General features: G+C 43.0%; 1 protein-coding gene across 6 annotated transcripts in view; it reads left to right on the top strand.

Moving 5' to 3' along the window:
* Positions 1-18668, top strand: part of SH3GL3 (SH3 domain containing GRB2 like 3, endophilin A3) — a 106576-nt gene that overhangs the window by 54328 nt on the left and 33580 nt on the right. For 3 of the 6 annotated variants that reach the window (XM_040257458.1, XM_040257457.1, XM_040257460.1), the window contains exons 3-6: positions 1775-1847; positions 4212-4355; positions 9549-9682; positions 13778-13936. In XM_040257458.1, coding sequence (XP_040113392.1) covers positions 1775-1847; positions 4212-4355; positions 9549-9682; positions 13778-13936 — 510 coding nt within the window. Of the gene's footprint in view, positions 1-1774; positions 1848-4211; positions 4356-9548; positions 9683-13777; positions 13937-18668 lie in introns of those variants that run through there. The other 3 variants (XM_040257462.1, XM_040257461.1, XM_040257459.1) reach the window with 2 other exon arrangements.

Here is an 18668-nt window from a genome sequence, read left to right on the forward strand (position 1 = left end):
TGGAAAGTAAAATTAAAGATCATTTAGTCATGAGAACTCTTTGTGTCAAAACCTGTGATATATAGCTGTCTTAAATGCATTTCATAGAAAGTAAATGTTGGAAGAGAATGAAGAAATCATTCAAACCAAAAAGTAGGAAAATAACAGCAAAACAAATCACTCTAGGTGAAAGGAAGAAATCAATACAGATAAATGAGAGATTAATCAAATACACAATAATAACAGCAAAAAGGTAGAATCAATCAATAAAACCACAAAAAGATAATTCTGGCAGTCTTAACTACTGGACCATCAGAGAAATCCCTTCGTTGCATTTTCTTAATCTAAACACATATACCCACCCTACCCCCACTTATTCTAGAAGCAAGGTTTTGTTTTTAATTTTTTTTTTGTTTTTATGCAATGAGTTATTTTTTCAGTGTTTATCTTGATTGACCACATTTGCCAACATGGTTAATGGCACCCTCTTTCATTTGTAAAGGATTCATTCCCTGTATTCATTCCTGGGCTGTCATGGAAGCACTGCCAGTATGTGCAGAGCAAGGCCTGTTGAGTTTTGGGCTGTTTGTTTCTTGGTGTTTTCCCCCAAAAGAAATAGAAGAGTCTAAGTAAAAAGTATTCTCACCTCCACCTTCTCTCACCCTCACCCTTCAGAGGTGATTCTTAGATACCTGGTGACTTTTCATGTCCCAGGAGAACTGTGTACATGAAATGACCATTCCAAGTTGTGCTTTAATTAATATTGAATTTATACAAAGTTATAAATCTCAAACCCAGGTCTTAAGCCTTAAGCAGAACATATGGATCTTATTCATACATTTAGTAATTTCAGTACTGGGCTTTCCTTGTGGCTCAGTGGTAAAGAATCTGTCAGCCAATGTAGGAGACATGGGTTTGATCCCTGGGTCGGGAAGATCCCCTGGAGAAGGAAATGGCAACCCACTCTAGTATTCTTGCCTGGGAAATCCCATGGACAGAGAAGCCTGGTGGGCTACAGTCCATGGGGTTGCGAAGAGTGGGACATGACTTAGCGACTAAACAAGAACAACTTCAGTATAGAAAACTGGCGATCATTTTTAGTGAACTCCACTTTAGGTTCCATTAAGTCATACATTAACAGATGAAATACACATTTATCACCAACTTATTATGTAATTAGGCAAATTCTGTTAGAGTTTTCAAACTACAGTACAAATGCTTTGCTTAGGATTCCCTCAAACTTAACATCAAACCTAAAACAAATATTTATTCTCATTATTTTGATGATTTTTAAAGTGTTCTCATGAGTGGAATATCCTTTTACACTAAAACGTTCTCTTTTTGACTATTGATGGTATAAAATAAAGCTATTAAAATGTGCATGGTTAACTTTACTGTATATGCTCATATTTATCTTCTGGTCAACCAACAGCCAGAGTGTCCAGAATTGGTTGGCTTGGTTTTGAGAGACCTTCAAGTATATCCAATAATCTAGTGGAGCATAATAAGTTTTCCAAGTTTCCTAAATTACATTAATATTCATTTTAATGCTGAAAAAGAAGTTAGTGTTCTCCACTGTCATTGGGAGGAGCAATTATTGAAAGGATGTCCCAGAATCTAAAAGTTAAGAAAATATGCTGTCTACCCAAAATGTTGAAAGGCTCATTGGAGTTAAAATCATTATAACAGTGTTGTTACAAATACTAACTTAATGAAATTTATTCTTCTGTTTGTTTTTCTGTTGAATTTGTTTGTCATTTACTAATATTTTTATGTTTCTTTCTTTTTTAAAAAGAAAATAGACATTACGAATAAAGCTGTTGCAGAAATTCTTTCAAAAGCCACAGAATATCTTCAGCCAAATCCAGGTAAAGTTAGAAAATGTCTTGAAATATTCAATTGTTCACTCATAGATTCTAATAACCAAGTTTTACTGAGCATCACAGATTCTAATAACCAATATCTACTGGGTGTATGGTTGACATGATCTAGAAACAATGTCCTCTATGTCCAAATAATGAAATTAAGTAGTTTAAAGTTGAGTGACTAAAGGTAGTTGCAGTGTTTCTTAGCTGATGGCAAACAGGGCAGAGGCTTCTGTGAACTATGGAGATGTTATTTGGATGGAGCCTTGATCTTAGAGCAAGAGCCTGCTGCATGCGTGCCTGTGTGCTCTGCCGTGTCCGATCCTTTGCGACCCCACGAACTGTGGCCCACCAGACTCCTCTGGCCATGGTATTCTCCAGGCAAGAACTCTGGAGTGGGTTGCCATTTCCCTCTCCAGGGGATCTTCCCCACCCAAGGACTGAACATGCGTTTCCCGACCTGGCAGATGGATTCTTTACCACTGGTGCCACCTGGGAAGCGCTAAGGCCCTTTTCTAAGGAAGAGATGCTTTGGAAACCCACTGAATATTTTGTCAATACTTCCTTATTCAGTTGTTTCTTCTGTTTTTTCTTTTTTAAATTCTGCCATCCTGTTCTGACAGTGTCAGTGACTTTGAAGCTGCTTTCACTTCGTGGCTCAAACGCTGATGAAGTGAATCGGATAAACCTCAGAAACGGAAGATCCACTGTCCTGCAGCTTCTTGACAGGAGGTCTTTCGTTCCTAGGCACTGAAGCAGGACTCCCTTGATGAAGTTTTCCTAAGTTCTAAATTATAGAGACCAACAGAGGGCGTCCAAGCTTTGAATTCTGTGGATTTCCAAATCTGCTTTTACTTTGTATGAATTTATTATTGGTACATAATTACTGTGATTCCCTTGGCTGTAGGAATCAGCACACATCCAAATATCTGAAAATCTAGGAAATCTAAAAACATACATTGGATAAAATATTCTACATTTTAACAGGATCCTTGGGTGTTTTGCAGGCACATAAAAGTTCTTGCCTGGAGAATCCCAGGGACAGAGGAGCCTGGTGGGCTGCCGTCTGTGGGGTCGCACAGAGTCAGACACGACTGAAGCAACTTAGCAGTAGCAGCAGTAGCCTAGAATACATGAAAATAAATATGTAATTATTAAAATCAGAGAAAATAAAAGTTTATCCCTTTACTGCCTAAAATTATCTCAAACATCACATAGCCTGCAGAATAAAATCCCAGATCCTTAGCTTGGAGTTCACTTCGTAGTACAATTTTCCCCTAAGGATTTCCTGATTTGTTCTGTATTAATTTATTCTTCAGTCAAAGCAGCCTACCCTTTATCTGTTGGTTATAAACCATAAGCATTCCTTTTCTGCATCTTACACTATTTCTGAACTTTTGAGATGGAGGCATCTTTCCATCTTTATTCAGCATATTGTTATATTTTCTTTTCTGTATACCACATAAGACTTTATTTGTATAATGACATCTTAGATTTTTTGCCTTCCAAGAAGTATGTGTGAACTCCCTGAGGGCAGAGTGTGTCTTAGGTGTCTCTCTTTTTTAAGATTATTATTTTTCCACCTTGAGTGGCCTGGGGGATCTTAGTTCCCTGGTCAGGGACTGGACCCATGCCTCCCGCCGTGGAAGCACAGTCTTAACCACTGGTTCACCAGGGCGTCCCTGTCTTCGGTCTCTCTAGGGTCCTAGTAGTTAGTGTGGTGTGTCGCACAGAGCTGGGATTAGTCAACCCTCGTGGCCTAGGTCAGAGAAAGGATCTAGTGGCCGCCCACCATTTCCTTGGGTCCAGAAGTGGAGCTGCACCCAAGGGACCATCAGCACAGACTCCTGTTCACCATGGGAGTGTCTGTTGCCTGCTGGTTCTGCTTCCGAAATGGCAGTGTGCCTCGCAGTGCCCTTGCACCATGACATTGAAGGTTATCAGTCTGGATACACTCTTGGGGCTGGGGGTGGGTGTTAACCACCAATTGGTTTGAAACACCCACCTCAGCCATTCTATCCTTAGTTTGCTTTCAGTCCCTAGGAAAATATGTCTTCCCCAGTGTCAGCGTCTTGACTCAATGAGTTAGCTGTGGGTAGGGTAATGATAGCCTCGGTTACTATAATATTATTTGGGAGTCAGCAGTGTGTGCCCTAATTTCTCTTTTTCATTATGGCCCTTAGCACCTATCCTAGTTAATAATCTAGGAAGCCTTGTGAGAAACTGGGTCACACAGGGCCCTTCCTGTCTCCGTCTCTGACACTGAGTCTAGGGTGGCCTTGATTTTGCAGCTGCATTTGTTAAATGCTATGTACCTGTCACTCTGCCGTGCCACTTTAAGGAATTACAAATGATAATGTTTTTAAGCATACAGAGCTAAGCTAGGAATGCTGAACACTGTGTCGAAGATCCGAGGCCAGGTGAAGACCACGGGGTACCCGCAGACAGAGGGCCTGCTGGGCGACTGCATGCTGAAATATGGCAAGGAGCTCGGGGAAGGCTCCACTTTTGGTGAGTATTACCACGTCACTGGAAGAGCTGAGCACACAGCCTTTGTTGAGTTTTGGTAATGCACAAAACCTTCATTTTAACAACCCTTATTAATTTTTCATATTATCAAGAAATGCATGTTCAGGGCTTCCCTGGCAGTCCAGTGGTTAAGACTCTGCACTTCCAACCCAGAGGTGTGGTTCTATCCCTGGTCAGGGAACTAAGATTCTGTATGCCAAATGGCATGGTCAAAAATTAAATTAATTAAAATTAAAAAAATAATACATGTTCATTGTAAGACATTTAGAAAACAGGCAAGTAAAATAAAAGAAGATGCCAGCATCACCCATAGTTACCTCCCCAGTAATGGGCCCAGTTACGCTCTTTGTTGTTCTTTTTTTTTTTTAATTTAAATGTATTTATTTTAATTGGAGGCTAATTACTTTACAATATTGTATTGGTTTTGCCATACATCAACATGAATCTGCCACGGGTGTACACGTGTTCCCCATCCTGAACCCCCCTCCACCTCCCTCCCCGTACCATCCCTCTGGGTCATCCCAGTGCACCAGTCCCAAGCATCCTGTATCCTGCATCGAACCTGGACTGGCAATTCGTTACATATGTGATATTATACATGTTTCAATGCCATTCTCCCAAATCATCCCACCCTCGCCCTCTCCCACAGAGTCCAACAGACTGTTCTATACATCTGTGTCTCTTTTGCTCTCTTGCATACAGGGTTATTGTTACCATCTTTCTAAATTCCATATATATGCATTTGTATACTGTATTGCTGTTTTTCTTTCTGGCTTACTTCACTCTTTATAATAAGCTCCAGTTTTATCCACCTCATTAGAACTGATTCAAATGTATTCTTTTTAATGGCTGAGTAATACTCCATTGTGTATATGTACCACAGTTTTCTTATCCGTTCATCTGCTGATAGACATCTAGGTTGCTTCCATGTCCTGGCTATTATAAACAGTGCTGCAGTGAACATTGGGGTACACGTGTCTCTTTCAATTCTGGTTTCCTTGGTGTGTATGCCCAGCAGTGGGATTGCTGGGTCATAATGCAATTCTATTTCCAGTTTTTTAAGGAATCTCCACACTGTTCTCCATAGTGGCTGTACTAGTTTGCATTCCCATCAACAGTGTAAGAGGGTTCCCTTTTCTCCACACCCCCTCCAGCATTTATTGCTTGTAGACTTTTGGATCGCAGCCATTCTGACTGGCATGAAATGGTACTTCATTGTGGTTTTGATTTACATTTCTCTGATAATAAGTGATGTTGAGCATTTTTTCATGTGTTTGTTAGCCATCTGTATGTCTTTGGAGAAATGTCTGTTTAGTTCTTTGGCCCATTTTTTGATTGGGTCATTTATTTTTCTGGAATTGAGCTGCAGGAGTTTCTTGTATATTAGTTGTTTGTCAGTTGCTTCATTTGCAAGAGTTGTTTGTTCTTTACAGTAATACCTTTGGTTTTATTCTTGTATTTGTTCATATACAGTTTTAAAAATATTAAAGTGGGGTTATAGTATCAGTTCATTTCAGTTCAGTCGCTCAGTCATGTCCGACTCTTTGCAATCCCATGAATCGCAGCACGCCAAGCCTCCCTGTCCATCACCAACTCCCAGAGTTCACTCAGACTTGCATTCATCAAGTCAGTGATGCCATCCAGCCATCTCATCCTCGGTCGTTATATATACCCTAATTCCCTTTTGTAATCTGCTTATTCCCACTGACTATAACACGGTCCCTGTTGTTAAATAATCTTCCACAGTACTTTCCACTGTTTTTTTTGGGGGGGGGATAGTTGCTTTACAATGTTATGTTAGTTTCTGTCGTACACAGCGTGACTCACCATGTGTTTACATGCATCCGCTCCCCGCCCTCCCCTCCCCCACCCCTCCCCTGTAGGGCGTCACAGAGCACCATGCTGAGCCCCCTGTGCCGTGCGCAGCTCCCCCCCAGCCATCAGTTTTACACGTGGTTGTGTGTCTGTGTCAGTGACGCTCTCCTGATTCACCCCACTCTCCCCTCCTTACCACACATGCCCACATGTCCATTCTCTGTGTCTGCATCTCTACTCCTGCCCTGCAGGAATGGGTCATCTGGACCATTTTTCTAGATTCCACATATATGCCTTAATATATTTGTTTTTCTCTTTCTGACTTACTTCATTCTGTATGACTGACTCTTAGCACATCCACATCACTAAAAATGACTCAGTTTCATTCCTTTTCATGGCTGAGTAATATTCCACACAGGCCTTTTTTTTTTTTAAAGACTGCAAAATATTCCATATATCCATAGTTTGTTCAATGAATCCCGTTTACTGGATATTTAGCTTTTTAATGTGAAAAAAATTTACACAGCATTTATGATAGCCACTTTCCTAGATAAAGCTTTGGAAATATCCCAGATTATGTTCTTAGATGAAATTCCTAGTAATTAAGTTGTTGGGTGAAGAGGATGCTTAGTTTTCAGGTTTTTGAAGCATAATTTCAAATGACCCTCCAGAAGGGTTATACCATATTGACATTCCTGCCAGGAGGGTATGAGAATGTTTTCCAGCACAGTTATACTGACTCTGAGAGTTATCCTGTTAGTTTTCTTTTAAATAACTGATCATCTGATTTCTAGCAAATAGAACTGGTATCTGGGCACTGTTTTAACTTCATTTTTTGGATTGTGTGTGAGGCAGGCTTCTTAGTTATGTTTGTCATCATCTTTGTGAGTTTTATATTTGTGACTTTTGCTTGTTTTTATATTAAGGTGTTCTTTTTTTTTCTTGCTGTTCCGTGGACTCTCTCTTTTCTGTAAATATTTATTGGCTGCACCGGCTCTCAGTTTCAGTGTGTAGGATCTTCTGTCTTCGTTGTGGCATGTGGGACCTTTAGTTGTGGCTTGTGATCTAGTTCCCTGACCAGGGACCGAACCCCGGGCCCCTTGCATTGGGAGCACAGAGTCTTAGCCAGTACACCACCAGGGAAGTCCCTGTGAGCCTTCTTCAGTGGTCAGAATATTTACTGTTTGTCTGTCACATATGTTGGATGAAGTTTTGCCCGAGGTATGCATGTACCTTCTGCTATTGTAGACAGAGATCATTTTAATGGAGAAAGATTTTTGCTTTTTATTTAGTGGGGCTCACTGTTCTTCCCTTATGGTTTATGCCTTTGGTATTGTGTTTAGAAAACCATTTCCACCCCTCCCCCCACTAATAAACTGTACAAATGTTTATTTATACTTAATTTTCATATATATTTTTTCTTTCCTTACCTTTAAATTTCCAAGCTCTTGAGTTTAATGGACAAATACTGTGCATTAGGGTTTTATTTTTGTGTTCTCACAAATACATAGCTAGTTGCCCTAATACTTTTTTGAAAAGTTCAACCTTTCTCAGCTATAGCTTTTCTGTTATAAAATTTTATATATAATATTTTAAATTTGTTTCCGATCTTTCTCTTCTGTTTTCTGGATCTGTACTCTGCTTTGATCAAGTACCATGTTAAATATCATCATTTAAAAATATATTTAACTAAATTTCCTCTAGAAATTATAAAAATTTCACAGACATACTCACCTATTTTATTTTTCCAGATGAAATTTAGAGTCCTTTTAAGTTCCTTCTACTAGAAACACAAAAATATTAATTTTATCTGATTTTTTGCCACATTGTGTAGCTTGCAGGATCCCCAACCAGGGATTGAACCTGGGGCCCATGGTAGTAAAGGCAAGTCCTAACTACTGGACTGCTAGGGAATTCCACAGAAAAGCATATTAAATTTGATTGAGATTACTTTAAATTGATAAATTGTGGGTGAATTGAATTGTTAAGTCTTCCCGGAGAATTTGGCATGTTTGCTCCTCTCGTAGTGGTAACAAGGCAAGATATGGCAATTGAGAATTCAGATATTAGGCCATAGTAATTCATTTAGGAAACTGGGGGAAAGTCTTTTGAAAACTTGAAAAAAAAACAAAACACCCTCAAATGTTAATTAGTCTCAGAGGGTATCAGTGTCCTTTGGAGCAGTATAATGTGAATTTTATTTTATTTCCTGGGTGACTGGGACCAAGATGGCCTATTCCTTGTTCTGAGAGCTGACCAGTGAAGGGAGCAGGAGAGGCCGCCAGGCAGGCCCTGACATCCGTGGACAGCCCTGCAGTGCGTCTGCTCAGGTGACAGGGCAGGGGCTTCGATGCAGAGACAGATTGGTCGGCTTGGGCACTGCAACCCTCCTGTGCTCAGCTGCCAGGATGTGTGCATGCATGCTCAGTCGCTTCCGTCGTGTCTGACTCTGTGTGACCCTACAGACTGCAGCCTGCCAGGCTCCTCTGTCCATGGGATTTCCCAGACAAGAATACTGGAGTGGGTTGCCATTTCCTCCTCCAGGGGATCTTCCCCACCCAGGGATCAAACCCGAGTCTCCTGCATCGCCTTCATTGCCAGGAAGATTCTTTACCACGAGCCACCTAGAATCACCGCCTCCCTGCCCCCGCCCCGAATGCCTACTTGCGTACTATTGCAGGTTAGCTGGTGCCAAATATCAGGGTTCAATCCAGCTGAAGCTGCCTGTGGCTGCTCAAGCCCGGTGTGGCTGGCCTGCACCTCACTGCAGGAGCAGATTCTGCCCACCCTGTGTGTGTGACACTGCCAGGCTTTCTTTGATCCGAAAGGGCCGGGAGCCTTAGAACCATCTCAAGAATACAGGGAGTATTCAATACAAGGCCTCAAGAAGACCTAGAAGCCAGAAGCTGAGATGAGGATTTGTTCACTTAGTTCTATTGTCATCTTTATTGCTTAATACTTAGCCCCCATGAATGAATCCTTTTCATTGTTTACAAAGAGGGATTTTGTTTTAGTTTCTAAGGAACCTTTGGTGCCAGGTCACAAACCCACCAGTTTAAAACCAAGGAGCTTTAACCCCCTCTAGTGGCAGATACGGCAAGTGCCTCAGTCTGTCGGAGCTTTGGTTTTAATTCTCTGCAGTGGAAAGCAGGAGCAGTGAGGAAAATGTGTAAAATAGAAAGACTTTCTCATTTTAACATTTTCTTTTCTCTGGGTCAAGATTCAGAGGTCCCAGACTGAGGACCTTATTTCACATCATTGATCATCACAAACTTTGGGGAAGGAGTTAAATAAATATCACTGTTAACTTAGATTTAAAGTCTGCTAAAGAACCTTTTTTGTTTGTATTCTCTGTTGAAGGCAGTGCATTGATAGAAGTTGGTGAATCCATGAAGCTAATGGCTGAGGTGAAAGACTCTCTTGATATTAATGTAAAGCAAACTTTTATTGATCCACTTCAGTTACTACAAGACAAAGATTTAAAAGAGATTGGGGTAAGTTTTCTAGGCTATAAATCTGCCTGTTGCTACTTAATATGATGTTTATACTGTTTAAAATCATTAGAACGTTTCCGTAGCAACTCAGTGAAAACATCATCTTACTGTGGGTGGTAAAATAATAACTCAGTTATGGTAACCTGGCTTACCAGGAAAGAGTCCCAGGACAGTCAGACCTTTATTCTGTGCCAGCTAGAAGCCAAGCTCAAGATACCTATTTCTACAGTCGTTTTCACATAACAAAATGATTCCAGAACTTTGTACTGGTTTTTTGATCGTCAAAATCGTGCGGTACTAGTTGCATCTTTTTTTTTTTTAATGCCACCATCTATTACTTATTTATTGTTTTAACTTTTATGTTACATTAGAGGATAAGGACAATGTTGTGATGGTTTCTTCCGTCCATCAGCGTGAACCGGCCATAGGTATACACATGTCCCCCTCTCTTGAACCTCCGCCCCACCTCCCTCCCCATCCCAGCCCTCTAGGTTATTACAAAGCACTGGCTGGCTTTGGTTCCCTATGTCATACAGCAAATGCCCACTGGTTATCTGTTTTACATACGGTAATGTATGTGTTTCAGTGTTACTCTCGCAAATCTTTTTTATTTTAGTTTTAAAACATGTTTTATTTTATACTGAAGTATAGCCAATGTTGTGATAGTTTCAAGTAGATAGCAAAGGGACTCCACCAATGCATGTATCCATTCTCACCCAAACTCCCCTCCCATCCAGGCTGCTTCTTTCGACTCGTTGCACTAGGGATCATTATTTTCCGTTACTTCTCATGGAAATCAGTATCTAGGAATCAGCATTTTGTGTTTAGTGTTGGTGTGAGTCTCTTAGTCGTGTCTGACTCTTTGCGACCCCATGGAATGTTAACCCTCCAGGCTCCTCTGTCCATGGTATTCTCCAGGCAAGAATACTGGGGTGGGTTGCCATTCCCTTCTCCAGAGATCTTCCCAACCCAGGGACTGAACCCAAGTCTTCTACACTGCAGGCAGATTCTTTACCATCTGAGCCACCAGGGAAGCCCAATTTTGTGTGGAAAATGTTAAAAATGGCCCTCCAGAGCATATGTAGGAGCTTTCAGGGACCTGTAAATAATCACACACCACTTGCTTGGTGGTGTTTTGGCAGATGCGCAAAAGCAGCCTTGAGACTTCCACCCCACCAGGGACTTCTATTGTGGAGGGACAGCCTGCACTGAGACCTTCTTTGGGCACCCTCCTGAGCTGCTCAGAAGTCTAACACCTGGGGCCTTGAAGCGTGATCTGAGTGCAGCCGGGGACCAGCTTGGAAGTCATCTGAACTTTGGGGAGATCCCCCTTTCTCTTTTTCAGGCCCAGTGATTCTCCTGGTGTGGTCCCAGGACGAGCAATAGCATCATCATCTCATGTTAGAAATACAGATTCCTGGGCTGTATCCCGGAGCTTCCCAGGGGAGAGTCCTGGGTGCCCGTGTAGATGTTTAGAATTCACACTGAAACCAAGGGCTATGGAGGGGAACTTGGCGAGGTTGAACGAGAAATGAAAGCATCCATTCAGGAACTCCCAGAACATTCTGCTACCCCATGCCCAGCACCTCGCTCAGAGCCTTACTCCCATTGTCCTCCTTTTTCCTCTTCCATATCAGGGAAATTGCTGTCTATTCTTTTGGAGAAGGCAATGGCAACCCACTCCAGTACTATTGCCTGGAAAATCCCATGGACAGAGGAGCCTGGTAGGCTGCAGTCCATCAGGTCGCTAAGAGTCGGACATGACTGAGCGACTTCACTTTCACACTTCATTTTTATGCACTGAAGAAGGAAATGGCAACCCACTCCAGTGTTCTTGCCTGGAGAATCCCGGGGATGGGGGAGCCTGGTGGGCTGCCGTCTATGGGGTCGCACGGAGTCGGACACCACTGAAGCGACTTAGCAGCAGCAGCAGCTGCTCCCTCAGGCCAGTCCTCCACTGGGCCCCAGAATCCTTCATCCTCACCTCTTCAGGGACTTTGCCACATCCTTCATCCTCTCTCTAGAACCTCCCTTCTTCCCCTTTCTCTCTATTGACTTCTTCTGGTTAATGTTTAAACACATCAGCACAGCAGCCCTTGACTCCCAGCCTCACATCTCGGCCCCTGCAGTCCACTCTCCACATTGCAGCCAGAGCGGTCTTCCTAAGGGACAAGCCCTCCAGGAGCTGCCCACTGGGAGTAAAGATCCAGCACCTTAGTCTCTAATTTCCAGTCCCTCCTTCTCTCTGTTGATTGAGTGATTGGGATTGATAGCTCCTTCCCACTTGAACTCTTTGCCCAGCCTCACTGAATTATGTACAGTCCCCATGGCACAGGCCTATTCTTTGTCGTTCTCCTTTTCCCCACTTCTCCCGGCTAAGCCATCTCACCTCATGGGTCTCAGCTCAGATGTTCTGCCCTTTGGGAAGCTCTTGTTCTCTGCTGGACTTAATCAGGTGCTCCTTGTGCTGTGAGTATCACGGCTTCTCTGTTCCTGTTGTTTGGGAGAAAGTGCTTTGGAGTAAGGAGTCAGGTTTTGTTCACTTTTGTAGTCGCGATGACTAGCACAGCCTTTGTGCTCACAGATTATTATTGAACAGATGATTCTAGAGAAGAGGCATTATGAGCTGTGGGGATACCAAGGTATCTTTCCCAAGTGCAGAACCTTTAAACCAAACACCTCCTTTGTGGAAATACATAATATGCCCTTTCTTCTTATGCTGTTGTCCTTGAAGAAAGACAGAAACTTCACCGGACGACATTGCTCTTCCACTCGACCTGGTTCAGTAGGGTGGCTGGATATGAATGTGGATCCTAAATAGAAAGTGGGATAAATGTTCAAAATACACATAGCCTTAAATGTTTTTCCCTATGAAAAAGATAATTTTTAAGTGGTACCTCTTGTTACTCAGCTCTGGTTTGATGGAGAAACTGTATACATTTAAACCTAATACTATAGATGATCAAGACTTGTGTCCAATATTCATTAGGCTTTTCATAGTCTCAACTGTACTTTATGTATCTTGGACCTCCTGAGTGGAAGCCTATTCATTTAACATGCCTGACATATCTATAAAAGGTCTTGTTGGAGTCAAAGAGCTTTTACAGACATTTCATCACCCATAAGTAGCCAGGTTAAGCCTGGTTGTCCCCATTTACAACCATAGTTGTGGAGGTATGGAGGGGTTTAGAGACTTGCCCAGAGTCACGGAACATGTAAGAGAGATGGTTCTGACTTTTTGTCTCATACTTTTTTCACCCAACCATTGTGGAAGTTAGAACCAGTTCTTCCCACTAAAAAGAATAGTCAAGCTACCCACATGCTTCAGTGGGAGAGTGTTTTGACTTATACTTTCAATATCAAATATCTGTTTTCCAGGGGTTATACTTGTAAACTCCCTTGACCTGTATAGTGATCCCTTCTATAGTATTTCTGACACGAGAGCCCTCAGCTTAAACAGACTGTAATGGAGAACTTACTACCACAGAAGGCACTGGATTCCATGAATGGACACCTCTAATATTAGTAATTGTTCTACTTTGTTAAAGAGACCATACTTTTGGTCCTCTGTGTGCATTACATTCATCAATAGTGTTTATTCAACTTATTTGGTAATTATTTGGGAAATTTATGGAAGATCCCTAAGTATTCAAGAGGATACTAGAAATTTGTGCTTTATAATCTACTTCTTAGTGAGGAGTTGCCAAAAGAAACGTACATTTTTGGGAGTATAGTTAATTTGGTGGGAAATTACCTAGAAATTAGTGGAACTTAACTGAAGGCTTCTATAGAGAACCTTGGAAAATTAATCTAAAACCTGATACTGCATCTTTATATTCCATATAGACACTCATTCAGTTTATCTTCCATCCATCCATCTACCCATTCAATCATTCCACAAATATTCCTTGTTGACTAGCAGTGAGAGGAGCTGCTAATAGATGCTGAGTGCATGCAAAAGAAGTATAAGGTGGGGTCCTGCCCCCTAGAATTTATGCTGAGAAAAAGCAACGACTGTTTTCATAGAAATGCCAACAATTTGTTTGTGTTGTGTTTGAGTGTAACAGTTCTTTGAAGGACTCCTTTGTCTCTTAGCACCACCTGAAAAAGCTGGAAGGCCGCCGCCTGGATTACGATTATAAAAAGAAGCGAGTAGGTAAGATACCAGATGAAGAAGTCAGACAAGCAGTAGAAAAATTTGAAGAGTCAAAGGAGTTGGCTGAAAGAAGCATGTTTAATTTTTTAGAAAATGATGTAAGTATTTACACCAAACAGGAGACTTTAATGTGAATGAAAACGTTGACTGTATGACGAGGGTTGTCAGCATGTTGAGGAGCTTGGGAGCCTTAGTTGTTACAAATTTCTGGAATTTTCCGTAACCATTATCTCCTGCCTCAGAAATAGCTTCCGACATCCAGCAAGTCCTGACTCAAATCTCAGATCTGGAGAGGGTCCTGTTTATCCTGGGATTACCTCAGAGATGCACTGAGGTTGGCCCTGGTGGGCGGGATTGTCTTGGGTGAAGTGTGAGGTAGACCTGCCCTTGTGATATTTGAGGCTATACTATTGGTGGTTTTGCAGGTGAATGAAAAGCCCAAGAATATGGTAATTTGCAGTCTTGCTAAAACTGGAATGTGCTCTGTGAGGCAGGTGTTTGAGGAAGGAGGAGCAGCTTCCTTAGCTCATGCGAAGCCTCACTCATCATCCAGCTCTCCGATGCCTTTGCTTGTCACAGTGAACCTTCAGGATATGAAAACATGGCCAGCTGTACCCTCGTAGGACCTGTGAACTTGGGGATTGTGAAGGTCTTGACACAGAGCCCTCAGAAATGCTAACATTCTCTTGTACCGTGATTCTTGCCACCGGCTCTTATTTTATTTGTGCAAGTAAAGTTAGATTTTGTGTGCGCGCTCAGTTGCTCAGTTGTTTCCAGCTCTTTGCTGCCCATGGACTGTAGCCCACCAGGCTCCTCTGTCCATGGGGTTTCCCAGGCAAGAATACTGGGGTGGGTGCCCATTCCCTTCTCCACGGGCTCTTCCTGACCCCGAGGCCGAACCCACGTCTCCTGTGTCTCCTGCACTGCAGGCACATGCTTTTCCGCCTGGGAAGGCCAGGTGGAAATGAAACTAAACAGGATGGTAACCCCCAAGTAGACACCATGAAGGTTGAAAGCCACTCTTCTTTGCCTTGGCAATGAGAGGTCATTTGGCATTTTTTAAGAACACTTGGCCACCTGCCTCCCTCTGGAGTTCCTGCCCTAAGCCTGGCCTTCGTGAGGCTTTGGTCCTATTTGTTGAATTTTCCAACCTGTTGGAACAAGTCAGAGGATTTATATATCTGCAAAACTATGTTCTACTTACAATAATTTATTAAAGGTACACTGGGGTCTTGCATCTTTTGAGTCAAGTCAAACCAGGTGTCCTGAGCACCTTTTATCTGCCATGGTGATGTCAAGGGAAGATTATGTTCAATGTGGACAAGACATTAATCCTGGAGGAAACAATTTGAAATTCCCATGTCCATTAGACCCCAGTGCCGAGAAGCGCATTCTATTATGTTTCTCCTTTTAAATATTTTATCAGATTTTTTTTCTTTTTTACACTTTATGAAAAATGAGAAGCGGTATAACAGTTTTCCCTTGTTGTTTGCTTTCCCTTAAAAATACAAATTTCCTTGAAATTGTCCCCAAACCATAGGCCATTTGGTTTAATTTTGTCTTGGGTTGCCATATTGATTCAAAAATGAAGTATTTAGAGAGTGTTTTGAGAGGCATCAGGCATGTATTCCTTATTGGGCTGCAGTAAAGATCGCCCCTCCGGCCCTGTGCCCTTTAGAGATGGATTTAAACTCTGAGGCAAACATGCTATCTAACCCATGTGCTTTGTCGTGATCTTCATTCATGATCTGTGATAAGCTATTACAAAGTACTCCATTAGGGAGCCCTGAGTCAGTTTCTCTATCCTTGGTGGTTGACCCAAGAGACCTCAGTTTTCCTTCTAGTATCAATCAAAATCAGAAATAATCCCTTCTTTATAAAAGCTCAGTCATTTGTCCATTAGTTGACAGGGACCGTATTTTGCTTGTCTCGAATGAGTTAACCCCTTCCCATGCTACCCTGGGAGAAGGCTAGTTTGTAACTCAGGACTCACAGAAGCATGAATTTCAGGGTTCCCCCTAAAGTTTCCTTTAGCAGGTAAAGGTGGGGTGGTTTCATTCAGCTCTGAGGAGCATGGTCTGCTCCCTCATTTTAGGACCTGGGTCCACATCTCCATGGAAACCGACCATTGAGATGGGAAGAGATCAAAATAAGGAAAGGGTGAAGGCCTTTGCAGGCTTCCTTGGTACTAGATTCCTTCTCTTTCTCTTCCCACCTTTCCTTGTGCTGTTTTTAGCCACAGTGGTCCTTACCCATCTGTGCTGTGGTTGCTGATTCTCGAGATAATGACAGTGCTAAGGAGACCGGTGGTGGTGGTGATGATGACAGTGACGAGAGCTACCATTTACGAAGTGACTCATGAGAGGGAGGCTGCTCTTAACTTTGCCCCTCCCAGGTTTACAGTCGAGAAGACTCACAAGTTATTGTGGAAGCTCCGGAAGACTGCCTTCATCCTCTTCTTGTGGCAACCGCAGTTAGACCCAGAAAGGGACAGCCTTGTCTTTTTCCACAACAGTGTCTGGCCACATCCAGGTGGTCTGGCAGTCTTTTTGAGGAGGAAAGGTCTGGAAAATGTTCTCCAGTTCCCCTTGATTCTCTGGCCAACGGGCCATTTGTAGCGGTTTCCAGGTGAGGTTGCTTATCTGTCTTCTCCATCTACATTCTCCCCACTGAGAGGTAGGGGGGCAGGCACACAAGGACGACAAACCAGCCCCCTGCCTGGAGGACAGGACTGTCTGGAAAATCATGTGGGTGGCTTGGGATGTGCCCACATGGGGCTCCAGCTGCCTCCCCCAGGCCTGGTTTAGCCTGTAGAGCCACCCTCGGGGAGTGGGTGGGCCGAGCAGAAAAGTCGCTTCACAAACCCGCTCTCTTCAAGAAAACAGACCTCCTGGGCCAAGACCCTTTTGCCTTTCCAGGACAGGGTCCATTCGCCCTGATCTCATCAATCAAACAGGTCTCTTCCTCCTCCTCCTCTGGTGTGGAAAGAAGGAAGGGGTGGTGAGAAGGACCTGAGTGGTTCACACCAACGTTCCTAAGGGAAAGTAGCCTCTGTTTTCCTGCCTATTTGGGGCAGAGTTGGGAATTCGAGACTTAGAGAAGAGTCCCCTTTCCCCCCCCACTGTTGTCCCTGGGGGACTTGTCAGTAAGAGTGGGACTGGAGACATCGAGCGTTACTTCATCTCTGGCTGGGGGCTGAGTAGCTTCCTTATTCTATATGCAGGTGCAAGCAGGAGGCATTTGGGGCCCTGAGCTTTCCCAGGAGCCCAGAGGGGCAGGTCTAGGATGGTTCCTTCGCTGGGTCAGGCTGGGACTGCCAGTGCCCTCAGAGGCACCCAGAGCAGTGCCCCCTAGGAGAGGGGCCCTTGTACCCCCGGCAGTGGGCTCTGAGGTGGGGGTACAGGGTATTCAGAAGTTGGTTCCCAGTCTTCATTGCCATTTTTTTCAATTATTTTAATGTTTTTGGCTGCGCCGGATCTTAGTTATGGTGCTCAGAATGTTTAGTGGAGGCACGTGAACTCTTAGTCGCGGCACGTGGGATCTAGTTCCCCGGCGAGGGATGGAACCCAGGCCCCTGCATTTGGAGTGGGGAGTCTTAGCCACTGGACCACCAGGGAAGTCCCCCCACTGCCATTTTCTTGGGAATGCTGAATCACCTCGAGACCTGTTAACATGCTCCTCTTCTGTCTTTGCAGAGAGGTTTATTCCTCATGACTTGACATAATGGAATGTAGGTCTTTGACTTTGGCAAGAGCCAGAAATACCACACAGAAAATGCCATTTCCCCAGCTCCATGAAGGCAGGCACCTGCAGTACTCTGTATGCTCTCCTGATACAAACGCCCAGCCTGGGAACCCTCCCCCTGTCCATGGGCTTCCGGGACAAGTGGACTGACTAGATTCCAGATTCCTGGGTGCTTTTCATTGATCTAGAGTGGAGTTTCCCAAAATTTATTTCACAGGATGTAGTTTGTGTTTTGTCAATAATGTCTCCACGGTCAAATAAGTTTGGAAAACCCTGGGTTAACCAAAACTAAAGAGGTTTTCTTTATCACAAGGCTGTTCAGATTATATGAATATATGAAAAATTAATCTCTAAGAGAGTCCTAAGAGAGAATACATAAGGCAGTTTCTCAAAGTTATTTGATCATAGAACTCTTCCACACCACTATTATTACTATTGAATAAATGAGTGTGCTCAGTCGTGTCCCACTTTTTGCAACCCTTGGACTGTAGCCTGCCAGGCTCCTCTATTCATGGGATTTTCCAGGCAAGAATACTGAAGTGGGTTGCCATTTCCTCCTCCAGGGGATCTTCCTGACCCAGGAATCGAACCTGAGTCACTCGAGTCTCCTGTGTCTCCTGTATGACAGGCGGTTTCTTTACCTGCTAAGCCATTAGGGAATTTATAACTATTGTTTTATAGACATATCAAGGGACTTGTGATATATGGAAGAAGACATCTAGGAAGTATTGCACTAGTAGAAAGACACATCCAACAAAGAGTGAAAGACCTGTTATATGGTTTTGGTTTTGCTTCTGCTTAGTCACATGCTCCTAGAAAATGACTTTTGGGACTTCCCTGGTGGTCCAGTGGTTAAGACTTTACCTTCCAATGCAGATGGTGCGGGTTCAATCCCTGGTCAGGGAACTAGGAGCCTACATGCCTTGTGGCTACAAAAAAAAAAAAAAACACCCCATAAAACAGAAGCAATATTTTAACAAATTCAATAAAGATTTTAAACATGGTTCACATTAAAAAAAATACACTCTTAAAGAGTTGGGCTTCTCTGGTGGCTCAGTGGTAAAAAAATCCACTTGTCAATGCAGG

This window comes from Oryx dammah, unplaced genomic scaffold, assembly GCF_014754425.2.
Source record: "Oryx dammah isolate SB20612 unplaced genomic scaffold, SCBI_Odam_1.1 HiC_scaffold_16, whole genome shotgun sequence".
Lineage (NCBI taxonomy): Eukaryota > Metazoa > Chordata > Mammalia > Artiodactyla > Bovidae > Oryx > Oryx dammah.